The 16,166-nt window shown below is 48.9% G+C and overlaps 1 protein-coding gene across 3 annotated transcripts in view; it reads right to left on the reverse strand.

The window, feature by feature from the left end:
- The window catches only part of LOC119441715 (F-box/LRR-repeat protein 4), a 51,292-nt gene that overhangs the window by 31,321 nt on the left and 3,805 nt on the right, over positions 1-16,166 (reverse strand). For all 3 annotated transcript variants that reach the window (XR_007465592.1, XM_037706315.2, XM_049661555.1), the window contains exons 3-5: positions 7,402-7,507; positions 6,161-6,253; positions 17-218 (exon numbers count right to left, since the gene is read on the reverse strand). Coding sequence is in view for 2 of the 3 variants with exons in the window: in XM_037706315.2 (XP_037562243.1) it covers positions 17-218; positions 6,161-6,253; positions 7,402-7,507 (401 nt within the window). In the remaining variant the exon portion in view is untranslated. The remainder of the gene's footprint in view (positions 1-16; positions 219-6,160; positions 6,254-7,401; positions 7,508-16,166) is intronic.

The raw sequence follows: 16,166 nt of genomic DNA on the forward strand, positions 1-16,166 counted from the left end.
CAGAGTGGGTACAAACAGGTAGTGAGTGGAATCCAGTGCTTGATGGGAGGAATGCTTCTTGTTTGCAATTTGACTGTTGTGCAACTGCTGCTGCGCTGCTCTCCTCATCACTTTCACAAACCGGAGGTTCTGGCCTCTTCAGGAGTCCCGCAAGCAGGACCGCATCAATTTGTGCATGGTAGTCAAGGTGAGCATGGTGGAACTCAAGTCGCAGAACCCTGAACCGAAATTAAAACATCACTTCATTAACATGGTGGGAGTCTCATAATATGGCACTTAATAATTACTAGGAAAAATGTATACTTTATTTTTTACTAGAAAATGTGTGACTTATCAGATTTATACTGATAAACCCATGCCCTTCTTTTTCTGAGTTGGAAAAGGGCGAGACAAGCATGCTTGAAGTTACACTTTTACCTTGTGAAAAACATTTGTTTAAGAATTTGTGTAAATGACTCCAATGAGCTTGGATAGCAAAGCTATATATACATTAAACGGACGTGAAATATGCATAGTTTGCAACACACACATAATTGAAAGATTGATTGATTGCACCTGCATTCTTTGGACAATATATTTTGGGGGCACGTAGCATGTTACCAGCATTATCCATGCAGCCGCCTGATTGATACAATACACTGATTTCACTACTGATAGAGTACATGTGCTGTGGCTCTGCCACTGTCTCGACAGCGGGCCTAACCACTTTCCCACTGTACTTGGCTTCAAGGCAAGATTGAAGGGAAGGCCGAGGAGAATGCCATAATGAACTGGATTTTTGCAATGAAATTTAAAGGGAAGTTAAGGGTTACATCTCCTCGACCCTGCTCCTATTGTAGAACCTTTTATTGCGATAGCAATTATATGGACACTCCAAAGCATATTTCTGCCGTCGGCGTCGCCGTCGCCGTGAGGTTCCGTATGACGTCAATGGAGATGAAATCGTCGCCGCGCGCCGCCGAACGCTGTATGTGCGAGTGAAAGGGCGCGAGGGACGCGCGCTTTCACGGGGAGTGAACGCACGGCGGAGAACAAACGCGCGTTCTGTGCCGTGCTCCCTTAAGGGCTGCAGAAGTAGGCGTCTCTTTCCTCCTTTACAATCACCATATATGTAGAGCAAACGCGCCTTCTTCTCACGTGCGAAAGGCCTTAGGGGGGGGGGGGGGGGGGGGGAGGGAAGGGAGGCGATGTGTAGCTGCGGCACCAAGTGCCTATTTATATCAGAGGCTCCGGCAACAGTCACCAACGCCGCACGCATTTTGTGCGAACGCGGGCAAAACGCCGACGGCGTCGACAACAGTTCTGTGTGTTGCCGGTGCTGCTGCATGTCCAAGTTTATACAGCTGATAAAGCTACTATCATTACTCCGTATAGCTCTCTACAAATTTGCTATCGCAATTGATGCTTCGCCTTTCAGGTGAAACTGCGACAACTTTTTTTATTCTCCTCTTAGTGCTTTTTGATCTCCATGGATATGTGTGTTTCTTCACAGTACATAACCAACACGCTTCTCCCCACGGCTGCCCTTCAGCCCGCAAAGGACAACCACTATACTGGCATGCTTTGTGGCAGCAGTGGCAAAGAGAAACTTGCCATGAAATCGGTCTGCATTTGGGACAAAATTAAATGTGGGGCTTAACATTCCGAAACAGCATGGTGGGCTATGGAGACACTATAGTGGAGGTACAGTGTACTAGAAGGGGGCAGTGGGCTTACTCTCCGACGGAGGCTATGCGATGCGGCGGCTCCACGAATGTTGCAAACATGAGCTTCCCCGATACCCCGAGCGGCGGCGCTGGCGTCGGTTTCAATGGAACGTGGGTGCGACGGCGCAGCTGCCCAGTGCCCGCCCAGTGCCCGATCATATTAGTTGGAGTTGCTGAGCTGCGTTGTTTTCTCTGTGGACGTCGTCGCCTGGGTTTTTTTTTCCTTCAGTGTTTTTTTTTTTTTTTTTGCATATAGCCTGCAAGAGATTAGTATGCCTTGCAGTAACTGAGCCATGCCGCGGCATCGACAAAACCACTGTTACGCGCCTGGGTGCCAAACAGGCTATGTTTATGTGAAGGATGGGCCGAAGTTGTCCTTGTTTGGCGTCCCGAAGGATAAAAATAGACGGAAAGAGTGGGAAAAGAACCTCCATAGAACCTCCCCTGGACGACACGTGCGCAATATGCGAGCTCCATTTCGAGCCACGTTTTATCCTCAACTCGAATGCAGTTCCTGATCACTGTAAATTGTTGTTCTTTTTATGGTCTAGTTAGGTCAGTTAGCGAAGGAAACTGCGAGGAAGGTACACTGGCCTCCTTACTGGAAGTTGACTCTCTCGAAGCATCAGGTGACAGAAATGAGTGCAGTCAAACTGCTGCTAGCGCTACTGCCACAGAAGCCACACAAACGTGGTACCCCAGCATTGCATTGCACGGGCCTGCGGGGTTCAAACGACCATAACCAGCACGTGGCCAGAAGCGACTCGAGGCTCACTTACCACATTGCGGACCATGTTGCGCGGAAGTGTATCGTCAATTCCAGCACAAAATGCCAAGAATGCATAAAGATGCTCACCATGACGCCACCAGGCGAAAGTTTTCAACTTGCCCTGCTAACAAACTTCTGTGACCGAGGAGGCCTCCTTTATCCCTCCAGTCAGCCTGTACGGCTTTGTGAAAATTCTAGAGGATCTTTTCACAGAATGCTTCTCTCAGAGTGAGCTACACTCTAGCAGCGTTATGGATATGCTGGAAGTTGTTAAGAGTAAGCTTTAATTCAATGTGCACGCTCTTAGCCTCACAGCTAAAATAATTATCTTTTACATTGTCGTCTGCATTTTTATTTGAAAGGAATTAACTGTGACAAGGCAGGAAAGCGGCAGAGGGCAGAGCAGCTGAAGTTGAGCCGTTGTACTTGTACAATGGCTCGCCGTACTTCTTGCAAATAAAAGCTTTGTGTCAGCAACAGGCCTGTTAACTTCATTTTGCTTACTCTTATATAACTGTACATAAGCATAGGCGGAGCCTTTGTCAAGATGAACTAGTTTTCACTTTTTGTTCAGGCCTCCCTCCATTTCTTTATGGGGAAAAAAAAAACCTGATTTGATTTAACAAATGTGTGCCGGCGTAATAATGGTTAATAATAAACGCAGAAGGCTACTGTGAAGCATGGAACAACTAAAGTGGAACAATGAAATCTTTAAGTCATATATACATATTCATTTTGGCTAAGCAAAGACACAAACCTGGTCAGCATGCCCGATTTTTTTTCTTTCTTTTTTTTTGAGCCCAGCTGGAAAGTATGCACGCGCTGTTTTCTGTCTGACAAAATTTTACATTAGGTCGACACGGCATGAAACCGTTTTCAAATTTTTTTTACGATTGCCCGATAATTCGGAAAATTCGAAGGCCCCTTCCGGGCTTAAGCAACATCCGTCAGCGACGACCTCTTTGCACAAAAGGTCTAGAGTTAGGATAGGCAGCAAATTGACCAAGAGTTGCCGTCTTGCTTTTCCACAAGGTACTATTATGGCAAATACCATGTGGCCTAAACAAATATAGTGCTTGCTAGAGATATGTAAAGATTGTCAAGTATGCCAAAATTAAAAACAAATAAGAGTGTGAACTGCTTCGAACTGAAACTGACAGAAACGCAAGGAAAATCAAAGCTTCTGCAAGCAAAGCTTCCATTGAAGTTGCCAGTGGCGCCACCTCTTGGATGCGACGCTGAATGCGTCAGAGGAGCCGCTGAGTAAGCCCACTGCCCCCTTCTAGTACACTGTAGTGGAGGGCTCCAGAATAATTTTGGCCACCTGGGGTTCTTTACATGCACCCAAAGTATGGCACACAAGTGTTAATGATTGCATTCCACCACCATCAAAATGCAGCTGCTGCTTCCGGAAATCAAACTTGCGACCTCATGCGGACATCATGCACGCTACATTCTCATCACTTCCTGCTAGTATAGATGACATGCTGACGGTGACGACGAAGTGGGGCACAGAGGGTGCTTCAAAAGGTCTTCAGGAACAGGTGTGGCGACGTAATCGCCATCGGGCACAGGGAAAGATGATAGCAAATTGATGAAAGTCAAGGCTTTAGGCAGCAGGCAGACGAAGGCGGTCGTACTAAAGTTGTTCGGCATGAATATGCGCAAGTAGAGGAAGTTCGAGGCAAAGGGTACCGGCAGAACAGTCGATCAAAGCTGAATGCGCAGTAAGAAAGTCGAGTCCGAGGATTAGGTCATGGGGATAATTGGTCAGCACTGTAAAAAGAACTGGAACATGGCAGTCGGTGATACTTATACGGGAAGTACACATTCCAGTGACGGCAACAGTGCTGCCATCGACGATGCGTACGGCACGTGTAGTAGCAGGCATGAGAACCTTCTTCAGTCGACGGCGGAGGTTATAACTCATTATGGACACCTGGGCTCCAGTATCTATTAATGCCGTCAAAGGGACACTGTCAACGTGAACATCAAGTAAGTTCTGGTTCACGGGGAGCGTCAATGGAGGATTTCGACACAGTGAAGATAATGCAGCACTACCCCCAGGAGCTGCATGGTCTAGTTTTCTATCCAGGAGGGTCCATAACTGGTCGGCGACGAATAGCGGCGTGGCTGGGGCGACAGGGACCGACGGTGCTGAGGTGACACCGAGCAAGCGGGACGACTGTCATCGATGGATACGTGAGAGGTAGAAGGCATACGGTGAGGCGAGTAGCGGCGAAGGTCGGCATATGGGCGAGGAGACAGGGAAAGTAGCTCGAATACGGGGATGTCCAGGAGGTGCAGCAGTGGCGAACTACGTGGCCAATTCGGAGGCAACGAAAACAGATTGGCTTGTCATCCGGAGTTCTCCACTCTGTAGGGTTGCGGTATCTGGGAGGGGAATACAGATTGCTGCGAGGCGCAGCTGTCGGCACGGGTCTAGCGTCAGGTCGGGAGACAGAGCAGGCAGGAGAAAAACTGAGGTTGGCAAATTCTCGCCGCACAACTGCCTGAATGAGGGAGATCGCTGGGGCTGGTTGGTCAATGGTGGGGTCAAGTGAGCGTGGATGGAATGGGGCAGGACTTGCAGCCTCGAGCTCGTGGCGAAGAATAAGTGCGACGTTCTCACTGAAGGGGGTGAAGCGGTAAGGTCGACGTAGGACAATGTCGCAGCCGTGTTAGGGAGCCGGGAGAATGGTGGAATGAAGCGGCGGCTTTTGGCGAGCTCAAAGCAGCGGCATTCCTTGACAATGACGTCGATGGTGAACGCGCCATCTGCAATCCCTTTGAGAACGTGGCCTACTTCGTCAACCTCGGCCATGTTCTCGTCGACTGTCCGGCAAAGAGCTAGGACGTCTTGTATGTACGAGACATACGATTCAGTGGAAGACTGTACTCGGGTAGCAAGCTCTTTTCTTGCAGCCAGCTGCCGACCAATGAGATTTCCAAAGAGGTCGCGGAGCTTCTCCTTGAAAGCATCCCAGCTAGAGATCTCATCCTTGTGTCTCCAGAACCAGACACGAGGTGTGCCGCCCAAGTAGAATACATTCGCTAGCATTATGGTAGGGTCCCAGCGGTTGTTCTGGCTAACACACTCATACATGCCGAGCCAGTCCTCAACGTCGACATTAGCTTGGCCGGAGAATATGCCATGATCGCGGGGAGTGGCAACCGTAATGTACATTGTTGTTGGGGTCGCAGGAGTAGAAGCAGACAGGTGTCGTCACCGGGAGCCATGGTGGAAAGCTGGATGGTGTGGCCACTACGAAGCTCCGTGGCGAGCACAGGGTACGGCACTCTCCACCAAAATATTACGCGAACAAAGGATTAAGCACTGGAGACTATTTAAAATGCATATTTACAAAACACAACTGCAGCACTGGCCAGTTCAGCCGACAGCTCGAGAGCAAGGAGCAGTTCGTCTTCTTCGTCGGGGCGCCCGCATGCATCGTCCACAAGAAACACGCAATATGCATGTATCAATATTGATAGTAAGCTTGTTATAATGCTGACAGACACGGGCATGAGAAAGGGCACAGGACAAATGAAACACTTCCGTTGGTTACAGTTCAGGCGGTGCATTTCATATAAGATTTAAAAGGAAAAGAACCCTTACAAAATGCAGCCCCAGGACACCTTCATAAGTCATTGAATGAAAAAGGAAAAAAGAAAGATGACTGACCTGGTAGCAAACGTGTTCTCCGATGGCAATGGCCTTGGCCAGGCACAAGCCTCGGCACCTTTTGTGGGCTTTCCCACCCACAGCTCCTTCCATCTGGTAAATGAGTCAGCAAAAGGAAACTGGCATGTGGATTCTACAGGTATTAAAAAATCAGCCTTGGCTGGTTTTGTTTCAGAAGCAAATTTGCAGATTATACTGTAGCCATGAAGGGGTGCTGCAACAACCTTCACAAACATTTCATATTGTTGTCACTTTCCCTCTTTTTTTGACACTGCATGCATTGTAGTGTCGCGAAACACATATTTACAGCTAGACACACTAACACAAAGGTAAAGAAGATGAATGATGATATGGACAGTAATTCATGTTCCTTTTCTTTGTATTCATCTGTCTGGTGGTGAATATCAAAACAAGACAAACTCAGCCCGGATAGGCAAATTCAGCTTGAAAACTTAAACTCAGCCTGGAACTGCCAAAGCAATGGCTGCGAGCTGAGGTTTCAGTTGTGTGAGTACTGCTGATCAATTAACGGTAAATATGTCCTTTAGCAAACAACAATGTAGGCCCAGAACAAGTTCTCCTGAATTACTGTCAATGTCATACTTAATGTGAAAGCATGAGCACATGGCTTGTACATGCAGCCAGGGTGACAGGGCACTGGCCAATGAGTGGGAGTAACCACCACAAGCTAGCACCTGTTAACAGCACATGACAACTCATTTTGCCAACTGTCACACTTCAGCCACAGAGTTAAATATCAGCAGGTGCCACATGCTTGCCAGGGCTGCTGTCTTGGACTCAGTGGCCAACACCCCATGATGATCGTGGCTATGCATGCCACGGGCTCACACATCTGGGTTAAGTTTGAGGGGCAAGCTCTACAGCCAAAAAAATAACAACAGGCCCGACTGCTCCTAACACATCAGAAAAATATGAATCGGCAAACACTACCTGTGCACTGGGTAATGTACAGTCGTGAGCAAAAGTATACGGACCAGGGGTTTCGCGAAAAAGTAGATTTTCTCCTCTGCCTATGAACGCAACTTGAAATTGAGCACTGCAGTATAAACTTGGCATTGCGAACTTTTCAGTGTACTGATTATTTCCAGTTTATGCTGGTTAATTACAAAGAAATTCCATTTTTCCGGCGACCCTGTGGTCCGTATACTTTTGCTCACGACTGTACATGATTTTTACACACATAAACAATAATCAATCCATGGTTTGTGCTGTACACGAACCTGTTCTTGAGACGATCAAAGGCCAATATCCTCACAACGCTCCCAGGGTTGTAAGTCTCAAAAACAGTGACGGTGACTGGATGCACATGATGTTCATACTGTAGCTCTGCCAATGGTATGTACACACGGCATTATTTCACTCACTGACTTAAAATGTTCCCAATGCAAGGCACCAATGTGAAGCAGTAGCAGTGAAACTTAACAGGAAAGTCAGTGACTAAGCCCATGTGCATGATATAAACTATAATTGGGACATGAAAACAAATCCACTGGCTTTATCCAAAACACGGCATGAGGACAGCCCAACATAATAACTTATAAGCCAACAATGGCAGTGCGCTTCATCAGACACAACTGTTCTGAATAGCACTGCCCTGAATTAAAAAATGTAAATGACCAGTGCACTACCATGCTTTTATCAAAACGTGATGAATGACAACCAAACATAAGTAATGTGTGGCATATGTATGATCACTGCAGTGCCATACTGAGTTTGTGAACCAATAATCCTTTAAAAAACAAACAGGTCGCACATGTCAATGTACAGTGCAGCCCACTGTTAAAAGGAGCATGCAAGTGCAATTCATGAACGAAGTCTGTGACAGGTACAGAAATGCCTGGTTTCACAGTGGACCACTTCTTGTAGGTGGTGCTCCATTATACTTTACATCAGTGGTTCTCTGAACCCCTAGACCTGTCACGAGGGGCCCTATTCAGCACTTATTTTGTTTTTATAGCACAAAATGACACAGAGAAAGACATCCCGCTCATTATATATCCTGTCTTATCAGGGACTGTGTAGCTTAAATATAACTCGGAGTCTATGAAGTGATTAACAGCGGCAGAACATGGAATGTCGCTAAAGTCAATGTTTTGAAAAGAAGGCGTATCAACCTGCCCTAACAAATACAAGTGCCCTTGTTGAAACGGCTTCCGCAACATTCCTTGTTCTACTACTGCTAATCGCTTCAAGCCTCCATCTTCCTGTGAACTCTCTTGGCTTATAGTCTATGACTGATATAAAGAAAGTAGTGCCACATGCAGGAAAACAGGACACTGACATCAAGCTTTACTGAATAGGGTTGAGGTACCAGCTCCGGTTCAACAATAACACTGCATCTTGATTCAAATTTGCTCCGCATGAACACAAAGGCCATGAAAAGATATATTAATGGTGCATTTAGGGGAGTGGTTGGTGCGTACCGCTTTGAACCCTCTTGAGGACTACCGAGGGTCTGCAAACCCCAGCTTGAGGAACACTGTTCTACAGGCCTGTGCAGTATATCAACACTGCTTACAGAAACAACTGCAGATGATGCCCCCCTGAAATGCATGCTGTGTGCTTATGTGTCCCTTTAACAGCGGAGTGAACTACGCACCTCACTATACTCCCTTCTTAGAATTCAGCATAGTAGTTATATGTTGTAGAATACCAAGGTTCAGTGACAAGATCCAACATATTATTTTAGTTCATTTCGGAATGTCATGCTGAAGCAACAAGCATTCCCAAGATGTATCTAGTTTACAAAACTAACCGGTTCCAAGTTTGAACAGACCATCAATGCTAACTTCTGCCAACCATAAATCTGTAAAGGAAATTTTGGAAAGTGGAGTGAGAAAGGTGCAGACGACTAAGTGGAGGCGCTTGGGCGAGATGAACGTTAGGTCGCATACAGAATAGAGAAAGAGCAAGAGACGGTTGTGTTATGATTCCAAAGGAAAATTGATCTTCTCAAGAGTACCGAGAGAGGAATAACAGATGAGAAAGATGCAAAAGAACCATGTTTTCGTTACTGTCTGAGAGGCTGTTTATGCACATCGCTGCCATGTGACCCCTTTATGACTGGCTCAAATTATTGTTCCTTACAAGATGCAAATGAGGTAGGCTGTTATAGAATAGTAGGACACATACTTCTGTCACACTGACACCGCAAGGCCTGCAAGACACGTGCCCCTTTATCCACAGCCCCTTAGCATGTTGCTCAGATTAGTCTTTTACACACAAGAACACTAGAGATAGAGGCAACTTTTGAAGCCCAGCAAAGAATTGTTGGTAGCCTCAAACATTGTCCCAGCACGTGTTACGAAATTTAATAGCCAAAAATAAAGAATCGGGAGCTGATTGCGCTTATAAATAATCTGTAACTTTAGATAATGTGTGTCATTTTTTTTTTCTAAAAAGTCTCAGTTTTACGTACCTTGAAATTGAGAACCTGTATGTGCTTTCAGATGACTTGCTGGCAATGTAGTTTCACATTTGAAACTACTTAAAGAGTGAAACAGACACTACAGAAGAAAAAGGACGAGTACTTTCTTGCACAGTGTCTGTCATTACACTTTAAACAGTTTTAAGTAAGAATGCCATAATTAGGCACCATGTAAGTGTAAAACTCTATAAGCATATTTCTTTAACATTGGGCTCTTCTTTTCAGTGTTGCACGTTCTCCTCTTCCCAATACTGGATGTCACCATAAAGCACTTTCTACTTTTCACACCTGTTACAGCCTACACCTAAACGCTTTGTGTGCACACAAAATTAATGCATACACATTTTCAAGTAGTGGCAGATTGGATGCTAAACAGACGGCACAGCCGCCTGACCAAGGGTAGCTATATTGTTCTACTATCCCACTACACTCCCTTTTATGGCGACAGTACGAACAGTACATGGCTGCATAGGATGGTCTAATTCAATTTTAATGATATTGTTACGTAAAATGACACAAGGCTGGTCTATTTACACTGTGTTTACACTACGTGAGAGACACAGTAGCCAAGAGGGTGGACAGTCACCAGCACCCGACAGAACCGTCTTCTTTGTCGTCTGCCCCAGGCAGAATGTCTCTCTTGTCTCGCAAGTTCTAAACCAACACGGAAGAATGGTTTGGTCGGGATGGAGAGCGGTTGAAGCAGTCCAGCAGGGGGTGCGGCAGGACGTTTCCGACGTTGGCATTTATCGCAGGAGGTCATGTAACGTCGAACAGACCGGGCGAGACCGCGCCAAAAGAAGCGGCACCGGACACAGTCGTACGTGCGGGATACGTCAAGGTGACCAGCTGTTGGTTTGCCGTGAAGCTCATGCAGGACCGTTGAATGCAGATGTTTAGGCACAATAAGAAGCAGCTCAAGGCCATCGGACTGGACGTTACGACGGTAAAGTGTGCCATTCAAGAGGACGAACATTTGCAGTGAGGCGTCTGTAGGTGCGGATTCCAGCCAGTCAATAAGCGATCGCAAAGAAGCATCACGACGTTATTCGTCACCAATCTGAGAAACTGAGACATGGGCATAACGCAGAGGCTAAGTTCGATTTCCGATCCCTCTGGTTGGTCAACAGGGTAGCGGGACAAGCAGTCTGCTTCCAGATGGAGGCGGCCAGACTTGTAGGTAACTGAGGTGCAGCGCCCGACGACCAAGTTGTCCAATAGGGTCATTCAGTGAGGAAAGCCAACAGAGAGCATGATGATCAGTGACAACACGGAAAGGGCGGCCACACAAGTAAGGACGGAATTTCGAAACCGCCCAGACAAGGGCAAGACATTCCCGTTCCGTAATTGAATAATTGCGTTCAGATTTCAAAAGGAGATGACTTGTGTACGCAATAACACAATCAATGCCTCGTTGGTTTTGGGCTAAAACTGCACTGATGACGTGACCACTAGTGTCTGTGCGCACTTCTGTGGGAGCAGCTGGGTCAAAATGGGCAAGAATAGGTGGAGTCGTTAGGGCGGCGATGATCTCAGAGAAGGCGTCAGCTTGTAGAAGACCCCAACAAAACGGAAGGTCTTGCTTGAGAAAGTCAGTGAGTGGACGTGCGAGCACCACAAAGTTTTTCACGAAACATCGAAAGTAGGAGCACAGCCCCACGAATCTGGATGGACAGACCGTGGAACGGGGAAGTTCATGACAGCGTGTACTTTCGCTGGGTCTGGTCGGACAATGGAAGGGTCAATGAGTTGGCCCAGCACAGTAATTTGACAAAGAGCGAAGTGGCACTTCGAGGAATTTAGCTGGAGGCCAGCTCGTCGGAAAATTCCTAGGATGGTCGAAAGCCGCTCAAGGTGTGTTGCAAAAGTTAGGGGGAAAATTATCACGTCGTCCAGGTAACATAAACACGTCGACCATTTAAATCCTTGAAGCAGTGTGTCCATCATTCTCTCAAAGGTGGCTGGTGCGTTGCAGAGACCGAAAAGCATGACCTTGAGTTGGTAAAGGCTGTCAGGGGTCACGAAGGTGGTCTTCTCGCGATCCAGGTCGTCTACTACGATTTACCAGTAGCCAGATCGAAGGTCCAGGGATGAAAAGAAGGTGGCACCATGAAGGCAGTCGAGGGCGTCGTCAATACGTGGAAGAGGGTACACGTCCTTCTTGGTGATTTTGTTGAGGTGCCGATAATCAATGCAGAAACGCCAGGAGCCATCTTTCTTCTTTATTAATACGACGGGAGAGGCCCAAGGACTAGATGATGGTTCGATGATGTCCTTCGCAAGCATTTTAGCCACTTCTTTTTGAATCACTTCGCGCTCTGATGCGGACACATGGTAAGTCGACGGTGAATGGGCAAAGGGTCGCCAGTGTTGATTCGGTGGGTGACAATCTTAGTCTGGCCCAGGGGTCGATCACGAATGTCAAAAATGTCGCTGTATGAAGCCGAAACCCGGCAGAGCCCGTCGGCCTGGTCAGGCGAAAGGTCTGATCCAATCATGTTGCGAAAAATGCTGTCGTCAGAACTTGGTGACAAGGAAACTTCAGCTTCTTCAGGAGCAGTTATGGCGACAACCTTGACGTCTGTGATGTGTGGTGCGCGACGGTGATATTTGTGGTGTGCGACAAGCTGCGGTGCATTTCAAACAAGAAGCAGACGACAAGGAGAGCGCGCGCCGCTCTACCACGCCGCGCCGAAAACGACGACGCCGAAGAGCGGCCAGCACGTGAACACGCCGGCACAATGAAAACAACAAAGAAGCCAATCCAATCGCAAAGGAACACGGAGCCTCGAGCAGCCAATGAGAAATCGACGAATCGACCAGAGCAGCAGAAAAAGGAGCCGCGCTGGCAGCAGGGGGAAGAGTTCCAGAAGCGGCACCAGGACAAGGTCGGTCACCGGATCGGGGGTTGAAGACGGCTGTCGGGTTCCGGACCCGAGCCACCAGGACTTCAACCGGCCGGGGCCTCTTGCCAACACGTTCCTGGGCGTCGCTACTCTTCAAGATAAACTGCCGCTGACCGAGGCCGGCAAGCGTCTGCGCCCGTGGGCAGAACGAGAGCTGTCGGGCTACGGGCCCGAGCTCCACGACCAGCTGCCCGGCCAGAACGCCGCCGCCGTCAACCCCTGCTGCCAAGCCGCCTGCCTTCCTGGGCATCGTCACTCTGCCCGATAATCAACTGCTGCTGCCCGAGGCCGGTGAGCGTCTGCGCCCGTGGGCAGAACGTGAGCTGTTGGGCTACGAGCCCGAGTGCCACGACCAGCTGCCCAGCCAGAACGCCACCGCCGTCTTCCCGTGCTACCGAGCCGCCTGTCTTCTTCCACCGAGCCAGAGCTCCCACGCTCTGGTAGCCGGTCCGACACAACGACTTTTGGTGAGACCAACACCGCTTATCTCGTCGCCGCTTCGCCGCATCGAGACTGTAGTGCATACGCACACCCGCAGCCTGCCCGAACTTGCCTCATATCATTAGCGTTCCAGCCACATGTTTTCATGGTATCTTTGTGTGTTTGTTTTTATGGGTTAATTTTCGTTTCTAGTTTCATTAAAAGTTTGTATGTGTGTTTCCCAACAAACGGCTTTGTCCTCGATTGGGCTTTCCCCTTAATGGGGTTGTCCCCCAATTGAAGAACCTGTCATCACAAATTGGCGTCCGCGCGACAGGACAAAGCCGTTTGGTTGGATTCTGTTGCTAATTCTAACAGTTAAAGTCATGGCTAGCACGCGAGAGCTGTTAGCTTTAGCGGAACGCATGGGGCTAGAGGGAGCAGAGCTAACAGCGTGGTTAGACAAGCACGAGGCGTGAGCGCGAGAAGAACGCGCTGCGGAGCGAGAAAAGATCAGCTTGAGCACGAGGCACGTATTTTGCAGTTCCGTCTCAAGGTCGCAGAGGCGGAAAGGGCACGTTCACTGATAGAGATCCGCGAGCTGGAGTCGTATACAAGCTCTATTGATCAAGCGTTTGACACGGGCTCCAGTCTCGGGGGTTCGAAATCTCTGTTTAGTGATTACCCCGAACACCCTCACGGGGTTTTGTTAGGAAAAGGCACTAAACAAGAGGGCAGCAGAGAAATGAGCAGAAAACGGACCAGCCTAGGTCCTGGCGTGAACCTCAGGGACGCTGAGGATAGATCTGTGGGCAAGGAGCAGGCAACTACCGGTGAAATCGAGGCACCCATGCTCAGCTGTGCTAATAAAAGCACGTTGGATAAAGAGGCACAAATGCCTTCAGAACGCCCTACGGACTGGGCAATGGTGCACATTGGCAGTGGCCTCGGAGAGGACACCACCAGCAAAGAGGTACGCTTGCGAACCAGTGCAATTGAAAGCACATCGCATAAAGAGGCACAGATGCCTCTAGAAAGCCCGACTGATTGGACAAAGGCTCGCAAAGCCAATGACCTCGAAGAGTGCGAGGCGAGCGATGAAATGCTCCCCCACTCTTCCGGTGTACCACTTGCGGTGGTGATAAGTGGCCTCAATATGGTTGAGGACCACTCGAATAACTCACCTCAAATGAGGATATTTTCGCCTGCCTGCAACCCCGAAGGCCACATAGGCCAATGTAAAATGTACATGAGTACAGAGCTCCTTGTGAAAGAGTCCAGTGAAGACTCAAGGAAAGAGACTCGTGACGTACGCAGCAAGTCACTAATCGCGTCAGAACTTAGTGATGACGTCTGCATGCAAGGTGTAGGGGAATGCATGATCAGAAATATTAAGACAGCACAGTGCCGTTCCACTGGGGAACACAATGGGGTCATCTCACAGAGTGATCTCCTCGATGTTAACATAGTGCCTGTGCATTCCTGTTTGAGTAATGACGAAGCAACTACATCCTTTGTGATGTCAGCAGAAGCAGAAAGTATTTTCGCTGAGGTGCCGGGTACATGTTTGTGCGATGGATCCCAGCTACAGGTCAGCGTGCCTAAAGTGTTCTCTACAAGATTTGTGTCCTACTGCACATATACAGAGCACATTTCGTGTGGTGCCGATGAGACCCAACTTATTACTTCCCAATCAGTTCAGCACCTAAGTCAGGTCATTCCCGGGTTCTCATGTATGCGTTTCGCAAGGTGCAAGAAATTGGCTCCGGTGCGGTTCTCACGAACGCAGAAGAGACGCACGGTTCGTCTCACCTGGGACGCAATAACTTAAGAAACTGATGATTAGCCGGTTGCCATCTGAGGATTTTGACCTTGAAGAATAGAGGACTTGGTCTGCAACGTTAAAGTACTTTATGTGAAGTTGTTTTTGTGAGTGTGCTTTATACACCCCATAAACATTGTTTTGAACTTGTAAGGGCTTTCGCTTGTTGTGTGCATTCGTGAGTGTTGTGCTTGAATGCTTCGTGAGCTTCAAGACTTGAATTTGTGTGATGGACCCACAGTGAATGTGCCATATAGAGCATAAGTGTGAAAGGTGTCGCGCACTGACCGGCAGTTTTTCCTGTGGAAAAACTTGTCCCAAAAAGGGGCTTATGTGATGTGTGGTGCGCGACAGTGATATTTGTGGTGTGCGACAAGGAGAGCGCGCGCCGCTCTACCGCGCCGCGCCGAAAACGACGACGCCGAAGAGCGGCCTGCACGTGAACACGCCGGCACAATGAAAACAACAAAAGAAACCAATCCAATCGCAAAGGAACACGGAGCCTCGAGCAGCCAATGAGAAATCGACGAATCGACCAGAGCAGCAGAAAAAGGAGCCGCGCTGGCAGCAGGGGGAAGAGTTCCAGAAGCGGCACCAGGACAAGGTCGGTCACCGGATCGGGGGTTGAAGACGGCTGTCGGGTTCCGGACCCGAGCCACCAGGACTTCAACCGGCCGGGGCCTCTTGCCAACACGTTCCTGGGCGTCGCTACTCTTCAAGATAAACTGCCGCTGACCGAGGCCGGCAAGCGTCTGCGCCCGTGGGCAGAACGAGAGCTGTCGGGCTACGGGCCCGAGCTCCATGACCAGCTGCCCGGCCAGAACGCCACCGCTGTCAACCCCTGCTGCCAAGCCGCCTGCCTTCCTGGGCATCGTCACTCTGCCCGATAATCAACTGCTGCTGCCCGAGGCCGGTGAGCGTCTGCGCCCGTGGGCAGAACGTGAGCTGTTGGGCTACGAGCCCGAGTGCCACGACCAGCTGCCCAGCCAGAACGCCACCGCCGTCTTCCCGTGCTACCGAGCCGCCTGTCTTCTTCCACCGAGCCAGAGCTCCCACGCTCTGGTAGCCGGTCCGACACAACGACTTCTGGTGAGACCAACACCGCTTATCTCGTCGCCGCTTCGCCGCATCGAGACTGTAGTGCATACGCACACCCGCAGCCTGCCCGAACTTGCCTCATATCATTAGCATTCCAGCCACATGTTTTCATGGTATCTTTGTGTGTTTGTTTTTATGGGTTAATTTTCGTTTCTAGTTTCATTAAAAGTTTGTGTGTGTGTTTCCCAACAAATGGCTTTGTCCTCGATTGGGCTTTCCCCTTAATGGGGTTGTCTCCCAATTGAAGAACCTGTCATCACAACGTCATGGTCTGTTATAGCGGTGAGGTGGGCAAGCGACATCTTGTGGGGC

Source organism: Dermacentor silvarum, chromosome 2 (genome assembly GCF_013339745.2).
Source record: "Dermacentor silvarum isolate Dsil-2018 chromosome 2, BIME_Dsil_1.4, whole genome shotgun sequence".
Lineage (NCBI taxonomy): Eukaryota > Metazoa > Arthropoda > Arachnida > Ixodida > Ixodidae > Dermacentor > Dermacentor silvarum.